The 26,903-nt window shown below is 38.8% G+C and overlaps 1 protein-coding gene across 1 annotated transcript; it reads right to left on the bottom strand.

Annotated features, from left to right (window-relative positions):
* On the bottom strand, nucleotides 1-7,703 carry LOC145126815 (F-box/LRR-repeat protein At4g29420-like). The gene is made up of 6 exons (XM_079062104.1): nucleotides 7,235-7,703; nucleotides 6,286-6,963; nucleotides 637-695; nucleotides 443-555; nucleotides 86-152; nucleotides 1-12 (listed from the first exon to the last, which is right to left on the bottom strand). Exons 1-6 carry the CDS (start codon nucleotides 7,701-7,703, stop codon nucleotides 1-3), a joined length of 1,398 nt encoding a protein of 465 aa, XP_078918230.1.
* Between the last annotated feature and the right edge of the window lie 19,200 nt (nucleotides 7,704-26,903).

The raw sequence follows: 26,903 nt of genomic DNA on the forward strand, positions 1-26,903 counted from the left end.
TTAACCAGTACCCTACAAAGCAACAATAACCAAGTTTACAACTAATTAAACATCAAGTAATATCATTTAGTTAATAGCAACATACTTTCATCAAAGAAAATCTGAACTGAAGTTTATTGAGATGTTGATTAGAAATGACAAACTTGGTGAACCTAAATCAAGAGAAACAGAATGTAAACTTAAATTGCCAAAATGATGAAAGGCATAAACTACCCTATTTTTTGTACATATATTATTTTCTTCTATCTCTTGCATTATCAGTATCATATGTGAAAGAAAAGGAATGTGAAGTATGTAACTTGTTTACTATACCTAAATAAGGTTTATATGTGACGATGCATAAGGAGAATCAAGACCGACAAAACATCAACATAGAGTCGTAATTTCACCTCTTTATTTGTAGTTTTTCTAGGGTTTCTAACCATGGTTGCAGTACACATACCAATCAATAACTAAATCCAACCCTTTATTAAAAATCAAGAATGATAGTAACATCAACATAGAGTCATAATCTGACCTCTTTATCTGCAGTTTTTCTAGGGGTTTCGACAATGGCTGCAAAATACAAATTCAACCCTTTATTAAAAATCAAAATTTTCAAAATGAAAACCTGGATGCGATCAGGTGATGTAGAACCTTAATGGCTGGAATTGATGATTTTGGAACACAGATCTCCTTCGGTTTTTGTTCATAACCTAAACAAAGAAAAAAGAAAGGTAAGTAGAGAAATGGAACACATGAATCAAATATGATAGGAAGGAGAAACCAGAAGTGCACCCTTTTAATCTCTCGATGTTGGGGATGGGAGTGGGCGGAATCGACAATGTTAGGGGTGGGGGCGGCGGGAATCTAACTCGAAAGAAAGGAAAAAACCGGCGATGTTGAATGGTGGTGGTAGCCGACTGAATTTAGGTTATGAGAGTGGTATCAAAAAGGGTCTCAATTCGTGTGGAATTTGGGGGAATGAAAACAAACTGGGAGGGAAAAATAAAATTTTAATTTGTAATGGGGGGAATGAAATAAGATAAGAGGGAAAAAAAATTTGGTTCTTAATTACTATTTACATACAGTTGCCAAGTTCGCAATGGCTACACAGTGTCTCGTTCTATTAACCTACACCAAATAAATTCAATTTATAAAAATAGCCCCTTAATTATCTTTTATTATTCACAAATTATCTAAGTTTCATTTATTTTAAATTTGTTTTGTTTTGAAAAGTTATACGTTTAACCCTAAAGTTGCATCATTTATATGTATTTCAGTTTTATTTAAACGATGGTTCCTTTTTGACATATATCAAATTGGAATACTTATATATTTAGTTTATAAAGATTTTTATTTAAAATAATTAAAGTTTTAATCCAAGTTAAAGGAAAGAGTTAGAGACCAAACATGTAAATTACGCCTAACCACAATGATCATTCGTGTAATTTATTCTTTTTTAATTTGATTTTAATTATTGTTTATTTTATAATTTCTTTTTTAATTTGATTTTAATTGTCGTTTTAATTTTAGAAAGTTTCCCGTCTGTAGGAGAAATTGATGTAATTGTATCAATGACTGAAATTCAATCCCTAATTAGTTCCTTACACAATCAAAACTAGAACAAGTCTATTAGGGACTAAAATTTAGTCCCTCATAACTTTCCCTCCAAAGTTAGAACTGATGATATACTATTTAAGACTAAATTTCAGTCCCTAATTTGTTTCATACCAAACCTAAACTAGTGCAATATCATTAAGGAGTAAATTATAGTCTCGAATAAATTTGGTCAGTCTCTAATGATTCACACATTAAAATCAGTCTTAGATGGTATCTGAGACTAATTTATTAGTCTCAGATACATGGTATCCAAGACTGATTAATCAGTCTCTGATAATTTAGTCATAGAAACCCCTTTTTCTTGTAGTGACATGAATGCAATCCAATCTAACTAAGTAATGCATCATTCAAAAGAGAATTCCTAGGGTTTTATTCAGGGTAATCAACAAAAATCCAGTGCTCATGAATATGAAGGTCTTATGAAGTCTAATAAGGGTATCTAGGCTGCCAAGGATAATACCAAACAAATGCAATGCACCTCAATCATTTAGAAAGAAACGTCAAATGCAACACAAAAAATTAAATTCGAAAAATTAATATATAGGCAAATATAATAGTATCGTCTCATGAAACTAACGCACAAGTATCTACATCAGATCACATGAGATCATATTTAAACCCAATTAATACATAATACCATAACAATCAAGAGAATTCCAAAAGACGCAACAACCATAAATCATTTATACCCTTCAGATTATTAAGTTTCTTTGTTTTTTTTAATATAAAGAATCTAAGACTTTCTCGAGCTTTTATTAGAGTATCTATAATGGTTAACGTCTCTAAAGCTTTTTTTACTTTTGGCACATCATTTTCTATTCTCTTTTATTTGAAAAAAAATAAAAAAATAAAATAAAAACTTGAAGATTTGGAAAGAATTTATTTAACTCGGTTAGATTCCTATCATCTAATCTTATGAGTTTAACTATTAAACTTGTTAACTTTGGTTTGAAGTTCATGTTTTGTACTGATAGCCATGCGTTCTTCAGCTCTAAGTCAAAAAGATCGTGACCTACATTAATAAAAACAACAAAATTAAAGCACCAAGTCCTTAATATTATTAAATATCACTTGTTACCAAATGGGTTTAGGTCATTTTTGGTCATTTAACTTTTGGGTTTTTGCTCATTTGGTCACTTAACTATTTTTAAGTTTTAAAAGGTCATCAAACTTTTGACTTTGTGCTCATTTAGTCACTTAACTTTTGATTTGGTCACATTTAGTCACCTAACTTTTAGATTTGTGCTCATTTAGTCACCTAACTTTTAAAATTGTGCTAAATTTGTCACTAAACTTTTAAAAAAATTTAAAAGTTTAGTGACTAAATGAGCATAAATTTAAAAGTTTGGTGACTAAATGTGACCAAAACAAAAGTTAAGTGACTAAATGAGCACAAACCCAAAAGTTTGAGGACCTTTTAAAACTTAAAAAGAGTTAAGTGACCAAATTAGCACAAAACCAAAAGTTAAGTGACCAAAAATGACCTATACCCTTACCAAAAATATCAATCAATAGTAAACCCTAATCAAGGATAACTGCGTCGGGCTACAAAAGTAAACTAAATAGAAACCATAGTTCACAAAGAGATGACCCCAAATGATTTTTTTTTCAAAGTAGTTAATATGAATCAGAACTATAGCATTGCTAGAGAATATAAAAATGGAGAATTTTAGCAAATAACGAACTTACAGTACTCAAAGATCAGTGACAAAACTTCTAATCAACACCAACTTGCCTGGACCCAAAAATCAGGTGAAGGCGATTTCAAATCTCCGGAAACCCTAGGGAGCCACTCCTTAACAAAGCACTCATCTGTGTTATGCAGATCAATGCCACCATCTTTAACATCGGTGTTCAATACATCCATGTGCAATCTCTTCACGCCGATACATATATTCCTGAATTTTTTAGTTTGATACACAATTCTGGAAAATCCTCTTAAGAGGAGAAGTAAATTGGGAAGAACTTGAAGAACACGGAACTCTATACCTTGATTCGAGATACCTTGCAATTGTCATTGTAAACTGATCGATTGGAGGCTTAGAGAGATAGAATTGAAAGTTTTACTCGCCATACGAAATCGAGTTACGACATCTCGAGTCTGCGGTTCGACTCAGTATATTGAGCACTAGAGCTTCAGGAAGGTTATCCATGGAAGAGGTGAAAGTTGCTCAAAGGAAAAAGTGACTTGACTACTTAATGGTGGAGATATTTATGGATGTTTAATTTACACATACCCGTTTATAGTTTGACTACTGTTTTTTATAATGGCCCTTACACATTAGCTGATTAGCAAGTTTGAAATATGTATAATGTAGCAAAAAATTTGGATTGCACAAATACTTTAAAAGGAAATTGCATAAGGATGAATGGTTCTTTACACTTTACTAAGAAGGATGATACTTGAAGAATGATCTTTGAAATGATAAGTAATTAGAAAAAAAATGTATTGAAATATAAAAGTTTTGTATCAAATCTCTGTGTAACTGACAAAACAAGTTGTCTTACACATTCCTTTTTATATAGCATACATTTTAGGTTAAAAAAGGCATTATAAAAAACTTAGTCTCTTAGTACAAATTTTAATGAAGATTCAATTATGACTATTTGACACTTATTTATCTTCTCTATGGTTGTTTGATATGGAATGTAACCCGCAAGTTGTATAATACTTTTGGAAATGTTGTTTATGGGACAAAAATTTCATTTGATCTGACTTTGGGTCATAAGTGTAGCGATCCGATTATGATGAAAAATGCGGAATAGTAGTGATCAAAGTGAATGAAACATAATGAAAGAACACACATAAAGTAAATAAGACAGTTTAAGCTCCATTAGAACAAAAAGAGTTTACAAAGTGGGTCTTGTAATGGTTTCTCTCTCTAAACTAAATCTCACACAAAATGGGTTCTTACATAAAATGGGAGCCACTCACTTATTATTTATAGGAAAGGCTAAACCATACACAATTAAAGAGGGTAAGCCACATCCAAGGAGAAATTTTCACCCTAGCATTATCCCTCTCAAAGTTAGGATTGGATATTCCAACTTCAATATCCAAACAAGCTCTAAGCGATCAAGACCAACTCCACCTTCAAGTAACATCGATCTTTAAATTTGCTTTGAAAAAGAATATTCAATAATCTTCGAATACCCATTTTAACATTCTCCCCCTTTTTATAATCAACAAATGATTATAAAACCCACAAGGGTAAGAGAAACGCTCGAAGAATAAACCATACAAAACTCTCCCTCGGCGTGTGACAAAAATGAAACTCTTCAATCCAAGAAAATCCAAAAAATATGCTGATATCTTCAAATCTTTGACTTCCTGAACTTGAAAATGAACACTCAATGTTCATATACCACGAAAATCTTGCACCAAAAACAATCACAAGAAGTCGAGAAAAATCTAGGTACAAACTGATAATTTCGCAAAAAAATGTAGGGACCTGTTGCAAAAATTGTATTATCAGCTTCCCAATTTACACCGGAAGCAAAAATACTCCATAATATCGAAATTGGGTAAAAACTGTTTGATTCGCATATTCTTTAGCGACTAAACCTGAAAAATCTTCCCGCTTCAAAGAAATATACCCCCAATTTGAAACTGGGTATAAACTGTTAAAACTCTTAAACTGCAGGGACACAAATTAAAACATCAAATCTTCTTCTTCCCTAATTGGTTCTGGACGCGAAATGAAAACAAACATTATCTGTCGAAATTAAGTGCAACTCGAATTAACAACCAACACCAGTCGAAATTAATTTCGACTCTAAGCAACACCAATCGAACACACTTTTGATTCCAATCAAGTGCTTTCGACCATTGACCTCAAGTAAGTAACTTTCATTTCCAAGCTTGATCAGTGAACACAATTACCAGTCGAAAGAACAACTCTTGACTCGAATCACCTTTCGATCCCTTATGCCAAGTGAAATTGAAAACCAAATCAAAATCAATTTAGACTATCAAGTCGTTTTGCTTTCGTCTATCAAACACACTTTCGACTCAAGCAATCTAAATCCATATCCTTCTAAAGGGTGATGGAGGGTGGAAATGGAACCCTAAATCCGAGATTAGAGGTATAACACGAAGTAAACCCTAAAAAGATCATGGGCTTGGGTTGCAGCTATCCTCACGTCGTGACTACACTCATGCCACGTCGTGACCTTCTTCCAGATACACGTTCTCATTTTTAGCACGTCACGTCGTGACCTCCCTATGTCACATTGTGACACATAATTTTTCCCAAAAACCATGTCTTTGACTCCTTTATGCCCTACACTGATCCATTCTAGAAAGAGTGTTATAGAACCCATGACCTCTCATTTAAAGAGCTACTCCCTACCATTAGGCCAAATGACATTTGGTTATCTATTATGACTATTCGATACTTATATAGCTTCTCTATGGATATTTGATATGTATGAGGAACCCAAAAGCTATACTTTTGGGAATGTTTTTATTGGAACGAATTTTGATATGATATGACCTTAGGTCATAAGATATTTCTTTAAAAATTTATACCTTTTAATGTATAAAATATGGAGTATTACACACATACCAAATGGACTAAAACTATAACTTACTCTTTATTTAATCAATAAACTTGCAATTAAATTTAATTCAACCAACAAAAAGATGGTTCGTAGTAGGGGTGTGCAAAAAACCGCACAAACCGCAGGAGAAAGTCATCAAAGGATCAACCACCGACAAATAACCACAAAATCTTTTCACACCTTTAAGCCCAATGTCGCCACACCACACCTCAAATTCTGACCAAACCCTTGGTTTAAAACACAAAGAAGTTATGTTCGGGAAAGTACCGAATAAAACCTCTAGGGTAAATTTGGAATTTCCACCTGCTCTTATATCTAAGGTCAGCGTTTCTACTGTTTCCATACGATGAAACTTACGAATTAAGGAGCGAATGTTTGAACACTCGAGTTGTACAGTTTTCAAGTTCTGAAATTTTTTGACTGCAAACGCGTTCAAGTGATCAAGTGCAAGATGCAAGTTGTAGCACAAAGGAGCTTCAATATAAAGGGCAGCGGGACTTCTACACTCGAGTCTCAGTGTGATGAGATTGGGTGTGATTATACATATATATGATGGTGAATCTGTTACAGTCCAATGGCAGGTTTTCAGGTTGAGGAGGTGGATCATGGGCATTTTGAGACCTCTAACATCTATCAAGTTAAGAACTTGAAGATTTGGGAAACATGTATTTAAATCGGTTAGATTTTTGTCATCTAATCTTATGAGTTCAAGTGTTAAACTTGTTAGCATTGGCATGGCGTTCATGTTTTGTACAGATAGCCATGCGTTTTTCAGCTCTAATTCAATAAGATTTTGACCTGCAACAACAAAAACAACCGAGTTAAAGCATCAAGACCTTAATACGATTAAATATCATTTATTACCAATAAATATCGGTCATTAATAAACCCTAATAAAGGATAGTTGACCACAAATGATAATTAAAAAAAAATCAGTTGATATGAACCAGAATAATTAATATCGATCCTGGCAAGACCATTTCATTTTCAGACAGTAAACAATTTCCATAATTTAACAATAGAGCTACAGAATATAAAAATGGAGAATTTCAGCATATAACCAACTTACAGTGCGCAGAGATCAGTGACAAAACTTCTGATCGACGCCTACTCGACTGAATCCAAAAATCTGATAGTGAAAGCAATTTCAAAGCTCCGGAAACCCTAGGGAGCCACTCCTTAAGGAAGCCCCCATCGGTGATGTGCAGATCATCGCCATCATCTTCAAAGTCAGCGTTCAACACAACTGGGGGTGGATTCTCGACGCCAATACGCACCGATTCCAGTGCACTTAAGTTTGATACAAGATTCAGAAAAACTCTCTTGAGAGAGGGAGTAAATCGGGAAGAACTTGAAGAACTCGAAACTCTGGACCTTGATTCCAGGTACCATTTCAATCGCCACTGAAGGTTTATTGACTGAAGGCCTGGAAATACAGAATTGAAAGTCTTACTCGCCATACGGCAGCAAGCTACCGATGCCGAGTCGTCGAGTCGACTCAGTATCTCGAGCGCTAGAGATTCAGGAAGGTTGTCCATGAAAGCGGTGAAAGATCTACAAATGAAAATTGACTACTTGATGAGTTGATGATAGAGATATTTATGCCTGATTAATTTACACTCTACCCCTTTATAGTTTGAGTATTGTTTATTATTGGTCCTTACACATTAGCATTTATAAAAAATAACTTCAATTTAAATTTTGTGATTTTCATTCCAGTGATTTCTGCTAAGATTTAGCATTAGCCGAAAAAATGCAATAGAAAAGTCAGCAATATGAAATATTGTGATGTGTCATCTACAAAGCACTTTAAGGTTCCTAATTGTTTTTCGAAGTTACTGTAATAAACAATTATATGATACAGGAAAAATTCATAAAAGTTTTTCATATCAAAGAAATTTGTTATCATCTTTTTTATTTTTATCAAGTATTTGGAACTTCCATTTTTTTCATTTCTACATCTACGAATGCAGTCGATCCAATATGTTTAGAATCATGCATTATATGGCGTTGCATATACATGAAAGTATATATTGATAATTTGAGCAAGTTTTGAAATTTGAAATATATAAAATATAGAGCATTTTTGGATTGCACAAATGCTTTGATATGAAATTGCATATGAATGAGCGGCATTTTATTATTTAGTAAGAAGGATTAATCCCGCAATGAGGCATATCCAGTTTGAAGAATGCTTTTTGAAGTGCAAAGTAGTATAAAAACAAAATGTTTTGGATGTGAAAGTTTTATATCTAATATGTATGTAACACACGAGACAATTTGTTTTATGATTTTTTATGTGACATGTATTCTAGATTTAAAAATAAAAATAAAGGGGGGGGGGGTTATAGAAGACTTACCTTCTTAGTATGCCTTTTGATGAAGATTAGAGCACTTGAGGTCACTACGTATTAGAATGAGAAAAGCATTTGTTGAGAGAAAAACTTAGAGATACACTTGAACAAAACGTTAGAACAAGTATATTGCGGAATAGTTAATCTCAAAGGATCTGAAAGCTCAACAATAATATTAATAAGTTAGAGTTAAATAGTTAGAGAGTTAGTTGCGGAAATGTAAAGAAATAGAAATGACTACAATTGTTATATCAGTTGATTCATAACAAGGAATGCATTCAAACCGAGTTAATAAGGTAGATCAAACTTGGTGATTAAGTCTCAAAGACTTGCTCCGAAGAGAGGTTATAATCTGTTATGTTCCGGTAACAAGTAAGAAGTGAAGAGTAGAAAGATAGAGAAATAGAGAAGATAACTTCAGAGAAATGTATTTAGAATATAAGCATAAGTTATCTGTATTGGATACAAGAGAATAAGTCTCTATTTATAGAAACTCAGAAGTGCACTAGATTACATCTCTATACGTAGCCATGCAAGGCATACTGGATAATAGAGTGTATTACAATAAAGACAAATGAAGTAATCTAGCTAAGTTGACTGCGGTAGCAAGAGTCCGGTTGCGGTTGCGGTTGCTGATGAAAAGACTGACTGCGGGTGCTGAAGTGGCTGCGGTAGCAAAGTTCAAGAGGGTCACTTTCATGATTCAACAATTTCCCCCTAAGTGACCTCTTTAACTTCGGTTCAGCTATCAAGTTTGAGAAACTTGATCAGAATCCACCAAAACTTCCTGATGTTTTCCAGCCATGTGATTCTTCTTGAGATCTCGAACTTGACTTCTGCGGTGGTGTGCTTCGATCTTTCGACTGCGGTTCGGCAGATGTCAAGTTGTTTTCTGGTGAGGCGATGCATGGCAGTTTGTTGCGCCTAGAGATCTTTCTTGAAAGCCTTTAGTAGGCATTGGCACAGGTTCAAGAGGTGGGAGATCAAACTTCTTGAGGATGGTGGGGTAGATATCCGCATCTATCTTGGCAAAATCGCAGACAGTTTCTTTCAGAAAAGTGTTGGCCTTTTCAAGCGCAATTTTCATTTTGGGGTGCTTTTCTGATTTGTTTTGAAACACCTTGGCAATGAGGAAGATTTCTTCCGGATTTATGAAAGGAAAATCTGCCTGGCTGCGGACGTAGTCATGTTCCCTTCTTGTGAGGGTGTACTGGATGTATTCAGCCTTCATAAATTTCCGGACTTGTAGTTCTTGACTGCGGATGGTCTGTCGTTAGACCATATGTTCTCAATGGAGGAGGCATGTTTAGCGTGAAAAAGACTAAGTCTCTCAAACTCCATTGGCAGTCTCTTGTGGTCAGGAAGGCTACGGTCGAATTGCTCAAATACTGTGAAGTACTTGACATTTGGAGAAATTGGTACATCCCAGTACCCGTCCGAGGGAGGTTCAGCGTAGGTAAGGTGGGGTCGATAGTCTTCATCCAGTAACCTGCGGTGAGGATTGATCCAAGAATTTAGCAAGGATTCATCCATCATGGTATCAAAACCGCATTCTCTCCAGATAAGCTCTGCCAGTTTGGCTGCCTTCCAGTCGTGTTTTCTTTGTGCGGTGGCAAGAGAGTCTGTTGAGCTTGGAGATGACATGTTCTCCGCAAGGTTTTTAAAGTGGGGAGGAATTTCTGGCTTGTTGGGAGTGAACTCCTTTCGAGGTGAAGTGTGAGGAGATGAAGTATGTTGAGATGGTTACGGTGAAGGCTGCGGTGTGGGAATTTTTTATGTGGTGATGGGGGGACTCTGATGTTGAGAAATGGATTCAGAGTGATGGACTTCCTCTTCTTCTTCTTCTTTACTTCCCCCTCTTGAGGGATGCAACGGAGGCGCTTCCTCAAGCCATTGCTTAAGTCCATCAACCTTGGCACAAACTTCTTGGAATTGAGCTTTTAGAGCTTCTGCCAATTGTTGAGTGTTAGGTGTGGAGGAGCTGAAGTGCAGCTTGTGGATTTCCTTTGTGAGCTAGAGGATCTCTGGACCATGGATGTTGAAGGACAGGGATTTCTGTAGTCTGTTAATTGTGGCTTGAAGAACAGAGATAGTGGACTCATAAGCAGTATGAGTCTCATCTATCAATTTCTTAGACTGAGAGGCTTGATCCGCGATGGCCGCTTGGAGATCCGTTTTGATTGCGGTCACCTCAGAGATGAGGCGTTCCGCTGCAGTCATAAATTCCTTGTGGTCCGCCTTGCGGTTGTTGTCAAGGGACCGGATTCCCATCTCTACTTTGAGAGAGATTCTTTCAGCAGCCATGCGTTCCCTTGTTTCCAGACGTTCAATACGTTCGATCAGGGACTGCGATCCTGGAGTATCTTCAGGTTGCGGTTGAGTGGGCTTGACCGCAGCCAAAATTTGATCAACTTTGGCTTGTAGGCTTAGGAACTCTTTTCTGGAGACCGCATTCTTCTTCTTTTTCTTCTTTTCTTTAGGCTTGGAAGTTGAATGGTGGGAACCGCTGGACTCCTCGTCCTCATCAAACATCATTAAGTCATCATCTGAGGGGCTGGGCTTGTTGACCTCTTGGATATCTTCATCATCAAGACCAAAGGTGGGTGCAGAACTGACTTCGACTGCAGTACCTTCGTCTTGGGATTCACGGACTGTTGGAGTGGGAATTGGATTGGGAGTTACAGTAGGAGGGACGTTGGAGGTACCTGTGGCTGCACCTGAAGCTTGAGCTTTTAAAATTGTTTCAGCCATCTCATCCATCCAAGCTTGAACCTTTTGAATGGTGGCTACGGTACTGGCATTGCTGATGGCATTTGCCCAATACTTAGCCACGAGCTGGATTTCCTGCTCCTTTTGCTGCTGATGCTTGATCTGTTGTTCCTTGCGGGCTTGGAATGCCCTTCTGAATGCAACATATTTCTTTTTATCTGACCCGGTTACTGGTGTGTACCGTAACCAAGAATCATTTGAATCTTCTCCGTCAAATCCTGAAAAACGCACCGAAGTGTCCTTCGGGTCCACGGATCCTAGCACATTTGTGCGCACCGTGCCTAAACCACCTGTAATGGATGTAAGCAGAGTAGGATTTCCTGAGCTTCCTCGGTCTCCTTGACCCGTGGTCAAGTGTGGCCTCGGCTCAGTTTTGGCATGGGCGGAAGAAGTGCCCTGCGGGTGGGAAGGTGTTTGTAGTGTATGGGTGACGTTCAAAAGGATGGAGCTCAACTCCTCGGGTGAAAAGAAATGCAGTCGGGAAGCCCTGGAGACCTTAGGGCGTGCACCAGTATCATCCCCTTGGGAGTGAACTGGGGGGGAGTCTCCACGATGTTGTGAATCAGATTCAATTTCTGAGTCTGACTGGAAAATGATGGTGGTGTTGAATGGGTCTGCGGCCACCCCAAGGACTACTGGAGCCTTTTGAGAGGCTTCAGCATCGGTCCGGTCATGCATTTGGCTAGGGGAATCGGTTTTTCTTTTCTTGAGGATAGCAATCGGTTGCCTATCCTCATCAGAATCACTGCTAGATGGAATTGAGGTAGGTTTGGTTTTTCGTTTCTTTGTGGGTGCGGTTGGTTTGGGAGCGTTTTTCTTTGGGGTTCTCTGCTTCTTGGTTTCCAACTGCTTTCTTCTTTGAGAAAGATTGGATAGTGTAGTGGCAGAGGGGACTGCGGTACCCTCAGGGTTTATAATTGCGGATATTTGAGGAAGAGGCGGGGTAGGAGGGTATGGGGCAATACCTTCCGTAGCCTCAATGTGGTCTGAGACATCAGCAGTCTCAAGACCAAGGGTTGAAAGAATGTGAGTAAGGAGTCTGCGGATTGGTCCAAAAACATATTGATTGGAAGAGGGATTGTACCTTTTGAGATCCTTAGTGACAAAGAAATTGATGTCACTACCCATATCTAGTCCAGCGTCCGCATGTAGGTCCGATATGCAGAGAGACCAGAATCGAGCAAATGTGAGCTCTGTTGGTTCTCCTTTGGGCTCTCCTTGGGAATGTACTGAAGAAAATCGTCCCAAAGGATCTGCCCGTAGTTGACGTCATGTCCGATGAATATGCTCCATCCTAATTCCAAAAGCTTTAATCCCATGTTGTCAATGCCTTCGGTTCTGCCAGATAGACAGCGGATGACAAAGTGGCATACGAACTGCCAAACCGCAGGTAGCTGGTTCTTCTTGAACTCACCAATCCCTCTGATTGGTTTTTGATACCCCATTTGATAGAGTGCTGATGTAACGTCCACCATTGAAGGTGAGAAAATCTTGATGGATGGATGAACCAGAAGATTAATGGCAGATAAGAACTTTTCTTTGGACAAGATGACCAAATAATCGTTAATGAGGTTGATGTGAACTTCTTGGGGGTTTTCTAGTGGGCGATAAGCAGAAAAGGCACACCTGAAGAGAGTTGAAACTGGAACAACATTTGTGAATGCGTCAAATGGACCAAATAGGGGATGGTTCTTTAGAAATTTGATCATGAGCTTGGTTGGAACATTGTACGAGGGATGATCTTCAAACACTGCTCGAAAATTGCTTGATGCGATTGTTGGAGTGTCTGATCCAGTGGGGTTTACTGAGCCTGAAGCCTTAGATTGCTTCTTTGATGCATCTGATTTCACCATTTTTGAGAGCTTGAGAGAAGAAGTAGAAAAACAGAGTTCTTGAAGTTTTTTTTAGAGAGAGAGAATGATCGATGTTCAGAAAGCGTGAAGTGAATTTGGGGAAGAAGATGGGTTTACAAGGGGTTGAAGGATTTTAACCCTAGGTAAAAGGTAAAGATAGGGTAAAAACTGTTGGATTAGGTGTCTAAGCCCATAACTGTAATTGGTATGTACTTGAATTGATAGCAGCACATTCCTTTTGGGTTGCCCTCAACCTAGCAACTGGACAAGGAAATTATGAAAGGAGAGATATTAATTTATAAGATTAATAAATTAATATAAATGATTTATTAATATGTTAAAAGATTAATATATTAATTAGAAATCATTATGTTTAATTAATAGTTAGCCAGAAATTAATCAGAATTAATTTTGGGGTTAAAAGAATTAATTATAAAGTGCAGGGATTAGTTTACAATTAACTAATAGTTGAGTGGAAGGATCCAGAACCCCCTTGGAAGGAGGTGGACGAAATCCATAGGGGGAACCCTAGAGATTTCGTCCAAGGGGTCCAGATAAGGCCCTTGGGTTTTGCTTAGGCCCTAAGCAAAGGATAATTAGGGTTTTCCCTAAATCCTAGATACCTTAGCTATTTAAGGAGCCTCATGGCTCACATTTTAGGTGACTTGTTCTTTGGAAGAAACCCTGGCCGAAATTTCATACTCCCTCCCCTCTCTCTTCTTCTACTTTCCTTCTTGCTAGTTCTTGGGTGTGATTCCATTAGAGGCATTACACTTGTGGTGCTAAGCTTCCAAGAAGATCAAGATCAAGATCAAGGGAATTATCAATTGTTTGCTATAACAATTGAAAGGTATGTAACTCCTAAACCCTAGTTTACTATTTTCGAAAATAGCCTCCTCCTCTAGGGTTCCTGTATTGCAATTCAAAGTTGTATGTTCAATAGTTAAAACATAGATCCAAAGTAGGTTGCATGTGAACTTAGGAATTGTTTTCTGGTTTATTTGTTTTACCTAAAACCCATCAGTGGTATCAGAGCCATTGTTTGTTTTAAATTGAATTGATATAATTGTTGAATTGCAAATTAGGGTTTATAGCTATTAAACCCTAAAGGCCAAATTTTCGAAATTAGGGTTTTGGATAAAAGGGTTTTCGAAAACCCTAGCCTCCAAAGAACCCTAATCGAAATTAGGGTTAGGGTTTTGAAAACCCTAGCCTCCTCCCTTGTAAATTTCGAAATATGCTAGAAGTTTTAGGGTTTCTTGTTTTGGATAATTGTTACTTGATAAGATTAATTGGATAATTATCCTTACCCTAATTTTCGAAATTTAGAGGGATAAGGATTAGGATTAAATTAATTGATTAATTTAATTAGATAATCCTTACAAGATTTAATAAATTGATTAAAAGTTAATTAATAGATAAATATTAAATCTAGTTAATTGGTTTATTTAAATTTAAATTTAATAGTTTGAATTTCGAAATTTATATAAACCTTGAAGTTTTAAAAAGTTTTAAAACACACCTTATATATGTATTATGATTAAATGTTTAATATTATATATGTATAAGAATATGGTCATTCAAATCGCTAGTATGCCTCATTCACGAAGCTAGTCTATAAGGGGGGTATAAGGAAACTGCCTATAAAATGGTAGTTGAATGGGTGTCCACTCTCACCCACCGCTCCCTTGATTAGTGGAGGGTCGTTAGCAGAACGGATTTGATAGGACAACTACTTCTCATTAAAAGTATAATGCTATTAAAGAAAGTACTAGAACATTATTTTTCAAAATCCCAACTCTAGTTACTTTAGGAAAAATGTGAAAAGTATGCTAATCCATGAAATTGCACATTATGCTTTATTGGTCGTTAGTGGAGCGTGTGTGGTTAACCAACACACTAAAAGGCACTAATAAAGAGTAGTAATGGGTATCTCATAATTGTCATTTTGATGGAGCGTGTGTGGTTTACCAGCACATCAATAGTTAATGGTAAAGACAATGAGGTTACCAAGCACATTTGCATGGTTATTCACATCTTGTTTGTGATCCTCGGCATCCCAGTCACAAATAGAAGAGCATAATCTGAGATTAAAACATGCCATTGAATAGTTTCAATGTATCTCAAAAGAATTAGGAATTTCACTTCGTTTGTTTCGTCTAATGGTGGAATTGGTGAATCGTCATTCACCTACCTTTATGAAATTTACACTTGGATCTCGGCATCCCATTTCTAAGTTGTGAATCTTCATAGTTGGATCCTAACCTTGATATTTTATCTTTGGGTTATTATATTGAGGTATCTTGAAATCTAACTAAAACTTTCTTTCTTTTCAGATGTCTACTCCTGGAAACACTTCTGCTTCATCCTCCTCCAACCAAAACTTCTCTTTGCTCAATATCTACTCCAAAGTCGTTATGGATGGCTCAAACTATAACGATTGGATGCGCAACATCAAGATGGCGCTTCGTTTTGAGAACAAAAAATATGTTCTTGAAAAGGAGCTCAAAGAGCTTGATGAGTCTGAAGCTACTCCTGAAGATCTTGCTGCCTACAAGAAACATTACGATGATGCTACCAAAGTGGCGTGCATCATGGTGGCAACCATCTCCCCAGAACTGCAAAGGTACTATGAGGACTACTGGCCTTTCGAGATGAACAAGGACCTTATGGAAAAGTACCATAAGCGAGCTCGTCAAGAAAAGTTTGAAGTAGTCAAGTCACTCATGGCTTGCAAGATGAAAGAAGGGGAATCGGTTGTGTCACATGTGCAAAGAATGCAACGCTACATAGAGCGTTTGGTCAAGCTCAACATTCACTTTGATGAGGAATTGGCCATTGACATGGTCTTGAACTCACTACTTGATTGTTATGGTCAGTTTATTCTAACTTACCATTTGAACAATACTGAGCAGACTTTGGCCCAATTGCACAACTTGTTGCAGACAGCTGAAGCAGGGATGAAGGGTAAAAGTATACCCTCTACACCTGCAAGTGCCCCTGTCTTGGCTATTTGACAGGGAAAGGGGAAAAAGAGGAAAGGTCCTCCCAAGCAAAACTGGAAGAGCAAGGCTCAAGCTGGGTCATCTAGCAATGGCCCAAAGGCTAAGCCCAATGATCCAAAAGAGGCCGTTTGCTTTTACTGCAATCAAAAGGGGCATTGGAAGAGATCTTGCCCACAATATCTGCAAGATATCAAGGATGGCAAAGTGAATCCATCTTTGGCAGGTATTTACACTATTTCTGCTAATAACTCATTATCTTCTCATTCATGGGTCCTTGATACAGGATGTGGTTTTCATATCCGTTCTGATATGCAGGGGCTAAAGGAAAGTGAGGAGATAGAGCGAGGAAGGATAAACTTGATCATGGGAAACAGAAAGTCTTCACCAGTAACCAAGATCGGAGTTTATCAGCTTTTGCTTAGTAATGATGTTAGATTAGATTTGATAAATTGTTGCTATTCGTCTGAGATGACGAGAAACATTATTTCATTTCATGCATTGTTCAGACAAGGTTTTAAATATTCTTTTAATGATTTGAATGGTTCAATTTCTGTTTATAAGAATGGTGTTTTTATGTTTGAAGCTTTACCTTGTGATGGTGTGTATGAAACAGTGATTTGTATTAATAGCTTAGGAAATAGTGTATTTAATATTGACTTGTCTAATAGTGTAGACAAGGCATGCTTGTGGCATTGTCGTCTTGGACACATTAACAAGAAACGCATAGCCCAACTCCAAAAGGATGGAGTGTTGGAATCATTTGACCTAAAATCAGATGATATGTGTGAATCTTGTCTTTTGGGAAAGATGACAAAATCACCATTCACAGGGTCTTGTGAAAGAGGTGAAGGTCTGTTGGATCTCATACACACAGATGTGTGTGGGCCCTTCAGATCAACTACAAGAGATGGTAATCAATTCTATGTGACTTTCACTCACGATTATAGCAGATATGGTTATATCTACTTGATCAAGCATAAGTCAGAAACCTTTGAAAAGTTCAAAGAGTTTAAGCATGAGGTCGAAAATCAATTGGGCAGGAAGATAAAGATACTTAGATCCGATAGAGGCGGGGAGTATCTTAGTATCGAGTTTAACGACTATCTGAAAGAATGTGGGATAGTCTCACAATTGACTCCTCCTAGGACACCACAATTAAATGGTGTAGCAGAGAGTCGTAATCGGACCTTGTTAGACATGGTTCGTTCTATGATGAGTCATGCTTCGCTTCCTATTCACTTCTGGGGGTATGCCTTAGAGACAGCCGCCCACATCCTCAATCTTGTCCCTACAAAGAAGGTTGCCAAAACACCTCACGAAATTTGGACGGGGAAAGTTCCCTCGTTGGCACATATTAAAGTCTGGGGTTGTGAAGCTTTCGTAAGACGAGAGACTCACGACAAGCTAGCAACTAGAAGTAAGAAATGTGTTTTCATTGGTTACCCAAAGCAATCTTTTGGATATTTATTCTACAGGCCTAGTGAAAACGTGGTCTTTGTAGCACGAAGAGGAGTCTTTCTAGAAAGGGAGCTCATATTCAAAGAGGACAGTGGGAGCACCATTGAACTTGAAGAAATTCAAGAGTTAACCAATGAAGGAACCTTAGATGACACTAGCACTCAACCAGAGGAAACAGTTCCTGTTGAACCAGTTGATAATTCATTACCTCTTCGAAGGTCCACTAGGGTGAGTGTGCCACCTGAGTTGTATGGTTTTCATATTACTTCAGATGGTGACACATTCATAAGTGACAGAACACTGGTAAACTTAGATAAACTAGTCACTTATAAGGAAGCAATGGCAGGCCCAGAGGCTTCCAAGTGGAAAGAGGCAATGGACAGCGAGATTAAGTCCATGTATGACAACCAAGTTTGGAATTTGGTTGATAGTTCACCAGGACGTAAGATAGTTGGGTGCAAATGGATCTTCAAGAAGAAGACAGACATGGATGGGATTTTGCAAACATTCAAGGCTCGACTGGTTGCAAAAGGTTTCAGTCAAACCCCAGGGGTTGACTATGATGAGACCTTTTCGCCAGTAGCCAAGATTAAATCTATTAGGATATTGCTCGCCACATCTGCCTTTCATGACTATGAAATCTGGCAGATGGATGTCAAGACTGCTTTCCTTAATGGGAAGTTGGCTGAGGATGTTTACATGAATCAGCCAGAGGGTTTTGTTGATGCAAAGTTTCCCAATAGAGTGTGCAAGCTTGAGAAATCCATATATGGATTGAAACAAGCATCTCGCAGCTGGAATCTTTGCTTCCATGAGAAAGTCAAAGAGTTTGGTTTCTCTAGAAGTGAAGATGAGTTTTGTGTGTATATCAAGGCTAGTGGGAGTATAGTAACTTTTCTGGTGTTATATGTCGATGACATATTATCATTGGTAACGACGTTCCAATCTTGAAAGAAGTTAAGTCTTGGCTTGGAAAGTGTTTTGCCATGAAAGACCTTGGAGAAGCTGCGTATATTCTTGGGATTAGAATATTGAGAGATAGAAAGAAGAGACTAATTGGACTTAGTCAGAGCACATACTTGGATAAGGTACTAAAGAGGTTTAGTATGGAAAATTCCAAGAAGGGAGAGCTACCTATCCAGAGCAATACCAAATTGAGTAAGACTCAATGCCCGAGTACAGATGAGGAAATAGATGACATGAGTCGTGTACCTTATGCTTCCGCTGTCGGATCGATCATGTACGCTATGACATGTACTCGCCCTGATGTGGCATTTGCTTTGAGCATGGTCAGTCGCTATCAGGGAAACCCAGGTAGAGCTCATTGGATAGCGGTTAAGAATATACTTAAGTATTTGCGAAGGACAAAGGACTGGGTCCTTGTACTTGGTGGCAATGATACTTTGAGAGTAGATGGTTACAGTGATTCCAGCTTTCAGACGGATAGAGATAACTTCCGTTCTCAATCAGGTTGGGTATTTCTACTGAATGGAGGAGCAGTTGCTTGGAAAAGTTCCAAGCAAGATACGGTGGCTGATTCTACTTGTGAATCAGAGTACATAGCAGCGAGTGAAGCATCGAAAGAAGCAGCTTGGTTGAGGAACTTCATCGGAGATCTCGGAGTTGTTCCAACCATCCAGGAGCCTATGGAACTGTTCTGCGATAATGAAGGAGCGGTTGCCTTGACAAAGGAACCGAGAGATCATGGTAAAACCAGACATATCGACAGAAAGTACCATTTCATCAGACATAGAGTAGAAGAAGGCCATCTTATAGTAAAGAGGGTGTCATCTGAAGATAACCCAGCAGATCCCCTCACAAAGGGTCTGAGTAGGGCTAAGCATATTCAGCATGCTCGGAGCATAGGACTGAAAGATGATATTAGTTTTAGTAGTTAGATTAGTTTTGTTCTGAAACTTGTAACAAAGTAAATGTAATTGACTTTTGGTGATTAAATAATAAAGTATTATTTACAAGTTTGGTTACTGCCTTTGTCGATTGTTTATTATTGTGTTCCATATTTTGCATGTTTTACTTCCCGAATAATAAGATTATTCAAACTCCACAGTCGCTCGTACTTTTGGAAGTAAGTAGTGAATTAAGACTGTCATGAACTAGATTGTAGATTGTCTGAGGATAGGCATGGCAGTAGAATTGCTGTAATGTTCATGAGTACTCAGAAATTGAGATTTGAGTATTGGATAAACCCTCGCTCAGAGTATCACTTCATGGAATTCATCACGAGTAATACTAAGACGATAATATCTTATAATCTTGAAACGAAGATATATGAGTTGTAATTTACAAGTCGGTCATGCATTGGTGATACGAAAACGCATCAGTAACTTGGTGTTATAAAACGTATTGTCATGTATAATTTGATGAGTAAAAGATACAAGCATATGAGTCAACGTTTATTCGTTCCTTTTGCCCTAAGCGGAAAAGCGATATCTTTGGGCCCCTCGATGATTTGGTGTTGACTTATGTGCTGGGCCCAACTAGGACTAAATTGATGTGTTCAATTAGAAGTCCTACATCATCACAAATCAGGAATCAGGAAACATAGATTCTGGACAAAGAGATTGATTATATTCCATGTCTTTTGTCTGGGGATATCCAGGAGAACGAAGGATTATATGATCACTTATCTTAGGACACGTAACTGACCGGGTCAGAGTTCGGCGGCAGCTTTTTGGAAGCTACAATTTGCTGGTCAAATTTAGAAGGCATACTAGCAATTATAGTTACAGACTTATCCAAGTGGGAGACTATTGGATTAGGTGTCTAAGCCCATAACTATAATTGGTATGTACTTGAATTGATAGCAGCACAGTCCTTTTGGGTTGCCCTCAACCTAGCAACTGGACAAGGAAATTATGAAAGGAGAGATATTAATTTATCAGATTAATAAATTAATATAAATGATTTATTAATATGTTAAAAGATTAATATATTAATTAGAAATCATTATGTTTAATTAATAGTTAGCCAGAAATTATTCAGAATTAATTTTGAGGTTAAAAGAATTAATTATAAAGTACAGGGATTAGTTTGCAATTAACTAATAGTTGAGTGGAAGGATCCAGAACCCCCTTGGAAGGAGGTGGACGAAATTTATAGGGGAAACCCTAGAGATTTCGTCCAAGGGGTCCAGATAAGGCCCTTGGGTTTCGCTTAGGCCCTAAGCAAAGGATAATTAGGGTTTTCCCTAAACCCTAGATACCTCAGCTATTTAAGGAGCCTCCTGGCTCACATTTTAGGTGACTTGTTCTTTGGAAGAAACCCTGGCCGAAATTGCATACTCCCTCTCCTCTCTCTTCTTCTACTTTCCTTCTTGCTAGTTCTTGGGTGTGATTCCATTAGAGGCATTACACTTGTGGTGCTAAGCTTCCAAGAAGATCAAGATCAAGGGAATTATCAATTGTTTGCTATAACAATTGAAAGGTATGTAACTCCTAAACCCTAGTTTACTATTTTCGAAAATAGCCTCCTCCTCTAGGGTTCCTGTATTGCAATTCAAAGTTGTATGTTCAATAGTTAAAACATAGATCCAAAGTAGGTTGCATGTGAACTTAGGAATTGTTTTCTGGTTTATTTGTTTTACCTAAAACCCATCAAAAACGTCGTTTGGTATTTGGGGGGAATCTTTGAGTTTGGGGTTAAATCTCATCCACAAATAATTAAAACGGTTTAAAAAAGATTTGGGAGATTTACTAAAAGGGGTTTGCATTTAATGAAAAGTCAGGCCTCAATCGATGTGTCAGGTGATCGTGGGGGTGATGGGAGAGGAAGTTGTAACGGATGGGACGTATTAGGGAGAGGAAAGGACAAATTAAGGATGAGTTTATGGGAAAACGGTCTTTTTGTCATCATCCCTAAAATAGGTCTGACACAAGGATTATGCATAAAGAGAATGAGACAGTTTCTAAGGGAATGTTTTTTTTATTTAATGTTTTATTTAATGAAGGATCATTAAATAGCACACAAAAGATTTAGGAGTTGATGAAACAGTTGAGAAATGAGTAACGTGATCGCGGATGGAAGCTGCATTGCGGTTGGAAACGTCATCGCGGATGGAAATTTCATTGCGGTTGGAAAGTCATTGCGGATGGAAATTTCAATGCGGTTGGAAAGTCATCGCGGATGGAAATTTCATCATTGCGGATGGAAATTTCATTGTGGTTGGAAAGTCATCGCGGATGGACAAGGAAAAGACTGCAGTGAGGAACTCAGGAGAAACACTTGTACAAAGATTAGTAATAACAGACAATAAAGACCCATGAGAGATAAGTATAATATATGGTTGCGGTACCTAGACTGCGGTACCATAACCATCTATCATAGATAACTCTTAATTAGAACCGCAACGGAGACCAAGGATGGTCTGCGGTAGCTAACAACTCAAAAAGAATTACGGGTCTGGATTCATCATTCCTAACATTTGCAGGAAGGTGTTAAGCTTTGTGGAATCGAGCGATTTTGTGAATACATCAGCAATCTCTTCATGAGAAGGGACAAAGATGAGTTTAATGTTACCTTTTAAGATGTGGTCTTTGATGAAGTGATACCGTAGTTCAATATGTTTAGTCTTGGAGTGCTGAATTGGATTGTGAGAGATAGCAATAGCACTTTATGAGTCACAATAGATCGGTATCCGCAACATTCTATACCCGTAGTCCATTAGTTGAGTTTTCATCCAAAGGACTTGAGAGCAACAACTGGCTGTGGCCACATACTCAGCTTCTGCAGTAGAAAGAGAAACACAGCTTTGTTTTCTTGAAGACCAGCTGACAAGTCTTCCACCCAAAAATTGACATCCTCCTGAAGTACTTTTGCGGTCTAATCTGCATCCGGCATGATCCACATCTGTGAAAGCTTGCAGACTGAAGTCATTGCCTGCAGGGTACCATAGACCAATAGATTTGCTTCCTTTCAGGTACCGTAGTATCTGTTTGGCTGCGGTCATATGTGACACTTTTGGGTCCGCCTGATATCTTGCACATACACCAGTTGCAAAAACAATGTCCGGCCTGCTTGCGGTGAGGTACATCAAAGAACCAATGATACCTCGATAAGTCTTGTGATCCGCAGATTCGCCTGTGGGATCAGCAGAGATCTTATAACCGAAGGCCATGGGGACCTTAGCAGAAGAACAGTTGTCCATGGAATATTTCTTTAAAAGTTCAGTGGTGTATTTCTCTTGATGAATGAATATCCCTTGCGGAATTTGTTTCACTTGAAGTCCTAGAAAGAAATTGATCTCTCTATTCATGCTCATTTTGAACTTGTTGGTCATGCTTAGCAAATTCATCCACCATGCCTTGATCAGTCGAACCGAAGATGATATCATCCACATATATTTGTACAAGCATAAGGTGGTCACCATTAGCTTTTCTAAATAACGTGGGGTCAATCACTCCTCTCTTGTACCCGGATGAGACGAGAAATTCAGAAAGAGTCTCATCCATGCTCTTGGGGCTTGCTTCAAACCGTAGACTGCTTTTTCAAGCTTGTAGCAGTGGTCTGGGAATTCAACGTTTTCAAACCCTGGAGGTTGCTGAAGATAGACCTCTTCTTTTAGTTCCCCATTGAGAAAGGCACTCTTAACGTCCATTTGGTGTACCTTGACGTTCTTGTGGGCTGCGTATGCAAGGAAGATCCGGATAGCTTCCATGCGTGCTACCGGAGCATACGTTTCATCGTAGTTAATGCCTTCAAGTTGACTATACCCCTTTGCAACTAGCCTTGCCTTGTTTCTGACTACCGCACCAGATTCATCCAACTTGTTTTTGAACACCCATCTAGTGCCAACAATGGAGTGACCACGTGGCTTTGGAACAAGCTGCCAAACTTTGTTTCTTTGAAATTCTTCTAGCTCTTCTTGCATTGCAGCTATCCAGTCAGGTTCAAGCAATGCTTCTTTGATCGTTATGGGCTCTACCGAGGACATGAATGTTGCGTAGTGGCAGTGGGCAGATAGGTCCTGGGAAGATCGAGTTTGGATGCCTGCGGATGGGTTGCCGATGATTTGACCTGGTGGGTGGTCCTTCGTCCATACATGTAGATGGGGCTGCAGATGATCAGCAGCTACGGTAGAGGGAATATCTTGAATATCAGAAGAAGCTGCAGTGGGGATGGCAGTTCCCCCTGGATTTGAGAACATCCTGCTGAGTCATCTTGGTTTGTTGGAACGAGAGTGGAGTTTTCTTGAACGGTTGGGAGAGGTTCCCCCTGGATTGCTGATGGGAGTTCCTCTGGAACCTGAGAAGGTTCCCCCTGGATTGCGGATGGGAGAGTGATAATCCTTGGATCGGTGCTGGTGTCAATGTTTTCTATGATTTCATTATCCGAATCCGAAGATACGTTTGATGGTATTGCTTCTCTGTGGGTGGGACTTTGAACAGCATCAGGTACTGGAACCTCGACGGTTGTTGCTTGATCCGGAGTAGAGCTTTCCCCCTCAACCGGAGAGGTGAAAGTATTGAGAGATGCTACTTCATATAGAGATGGTCCAGAGACATCAGCGTGTTGTTGTTGAGCTGCGGGTGACACAAGAACCTCGGATAGTTTCACCGTTTCAACAGGATCGAAAAGATCATCATAATTGACTTCAACTAGATTCAAGGGTCCTGAAGAAGCAGGAATGTCACTCTCCATGATTGCAGTGGTTTCAGTGGATGGAGGGGCGTTGCGGATGTGAGAATCATCAAATTTCACATCGAATCTTTCAATGATCAGCCGTGTACGCCTGATGAGCACTCGATAAGCAACCTTGTTAGTGGAATAACCAAGGAATATGCCTTCATCAGACTTCGGTGCAAATTTGTTAAGCTGATCGCGGTTGTTGATCACGAAACATCTACAACCAAAGATATGAAAGAAGCGAACATTTGGCTTGCGGTTGTTAAGGCCCTCATAGGGTGTTTTATTGAGGCGTTTGCACACAATGCTTCGGTTTTGGACAAAGCATGCGGTTGCTACAGCTTCAGCCCAGAAGTAGAGAGGAAGATGGGCGAAGTTAAGCATGGATCTGGCTGCTTCTACTAGAGTGCGGTTCCTTCTTTCAACTACTCCATTTTGTTGCGGTGTATACGGGGCTGAGAAGTTGTGAGTGATGCCCTTTGACACCAAGAAACTGTTGAGAAGATGATTAGTGAACTCAGTGCCATTATCACTGTGGATGCGTCTAACTGGAAGCTTGATCTGAAGTTCGACTTCTTTGATGAAGTTGATGAAAATCTGCGGTGTCTCTGATTTGAGTCTGAGAAAGAAGACCCATGTGAAGCGTGTATAATCATCAACAATAACTAGTATGTATTTCTTGTGGTGGAGACTGACTACGGTTGATGGACCGCAGAGATCAATGTGTAATAGCTCCAGAGGTTCAGAAATAGAAGAGTCCATTATCAAAGGGTGACTTGCTTTGGATTGTTTACCACATTCACAAGCCGGACAGAGAGTATCGTTGCTGAATTTGAGAATAGGGAGACCTCGGACTAATTCTCCTGTGACCAAGTTGTTGATGTACCTGAAGTTGAGATAAGCTAGCTTGCGGTGCCATAGCCAGCTGACTTCTGATACAGCTTTGGACAGGAAACATAATTGCGGTCTGCCAATGATCAGAGAGACATCTAAGGGGTACATGGTACCTTCGGATCGGGATTTGATCAGGCATGTGTTCCTGTCACTTGTCATTACGTAACAAAATTGATCATCAAATTCAACACGATGTACTGCTTTACATAGTTGGCCAACACTGATGAGATTGTGTTTGAGGCTTTCTACATAAGCAACCTTCTGAATGGAGAAGTTCCCCGTAGTGAGAACACCGTAACCGCGGATGACACCATTCGCATTGTTGCCGAATGTGACATTTCCACCATTGCATATTGGCCTGAAATCCCGAAGGTACTCTAACCTTCCGGTCATGTGCAAGGAGTAGGCACTGTCAATTAACCACTCATCTTCTTGTTCCTCCTTGCACAAAGCCTGAGAATTACACGGTTAGTTTAGGCATCCAAACTAGTTTGGAGCCTGGGGCAACTGATGTGTTTCTGAATGATGCATGGACCGAGGTTGCAGGGACAGGTCTCTTGTCAACTTCTAGTCCTAGTCCTGGGTGTTTGATCAAATCTGGAGTGTTGTGAGTTTTGGAAAAAGTACTAGGTTTCTGACTCTGATTGGATTTGACAAAAGATAAATTCTTCTGACAACTGAACTGACATTTACAAAAGGAGGTTTTGTTTTTTGTTCTGACATTATGTTTGGTCAGTGGTTTAAAGGATGAATTGGACTTGTTACCGGTCCGAGGTGGGTAATTCCTGACATGAGTGTTGTTGGATTTCGAAAAAGTACATTTTTGAAAAGATTTTGCACATGTAGATTTCTGAGTTCCTTTTGGTGGAGTTGGTAGAATACCCTTCCATTTGTTGAAATTTTGACGTGACTTTAAAAGTGTTGGTGTGGGTAAAATACCTTTCCATTTAGGATCATTTGAGGAATAGACCTGAAAACCATTGTTTTGAAAAGACTGAACACCCCTTTTTGTTTTGACAGAGGAAGCAGGAGTGACTTTTGAAGCTGGACTTTCCTTTTTGTTTGTTTTCTTGATAGGAGAGTTTTTTGACATGTAGTATGAGAAAACAAATTTTTCTGGACTCTTGGACTTAGGAATTCTGACATGCTTCTTATTTTTTGAAAAACTTTGTCTGTTTGTGCCTCGAGATCTAATTTCCTCTTTGAAGGCCTTTTTGGCCAAGGATTTTGGTGAACCGCAATCATTGATGTTCAACTGCGGTTTCCTGGAATTCTTAGGATAATTTTGAAAACGTGGGCTTGAGTCATCCGAACTTGAAGATTCTGGGATCTGAGAGCATTGTCCCACTTCAAAGTTCTCTATAGGTAATTCATGATGAATCGCCTGAAGAGTCACAGTTCCTTTTGCTGAGGACTGCGGTAGTGATGTTTTAACTACTGCAGAGTAAGTCTGAGTTGAGACTGCGGTGGGACTTTTGTGAGATTTTTGACTGCAGTGTGATGAACTGCGGTCTGAGGACAGAGGTGGAATTAGATCACATGTGTGATCCTCAACAACGATTTCTTCATCAACTACGGATGATGTTTGAGAATTTGGATAAACGGTGCCACAGATAGGAATTAGATCACATGTGTAACCCGAAACCTCAGGCACTATTTCCTCAATGACACAGTTATTGCTTAGACTATGCAGTCTACCGAAGTGAGTTTTGATATCTTCGGGAAAGGTTTTGTCATTGACAGGGAAATGAAATTCTCGGTCC

Source organism: Lactuca virosa, chromosome 7 (genome assembly GCF_052849685.1).
Source record: "Lactuca virosa cultivar CGN04683 chromosome 7, Lactuca_virosa_CGN04683_v6, whole genome shotgun sequence".
Lineage (NCBI taxonomy): Eukaryota > Viridiplantae > Streptophyta > Magnoliopsida > Asterales > Asteraceae > Lactuca > Lactuca virosa.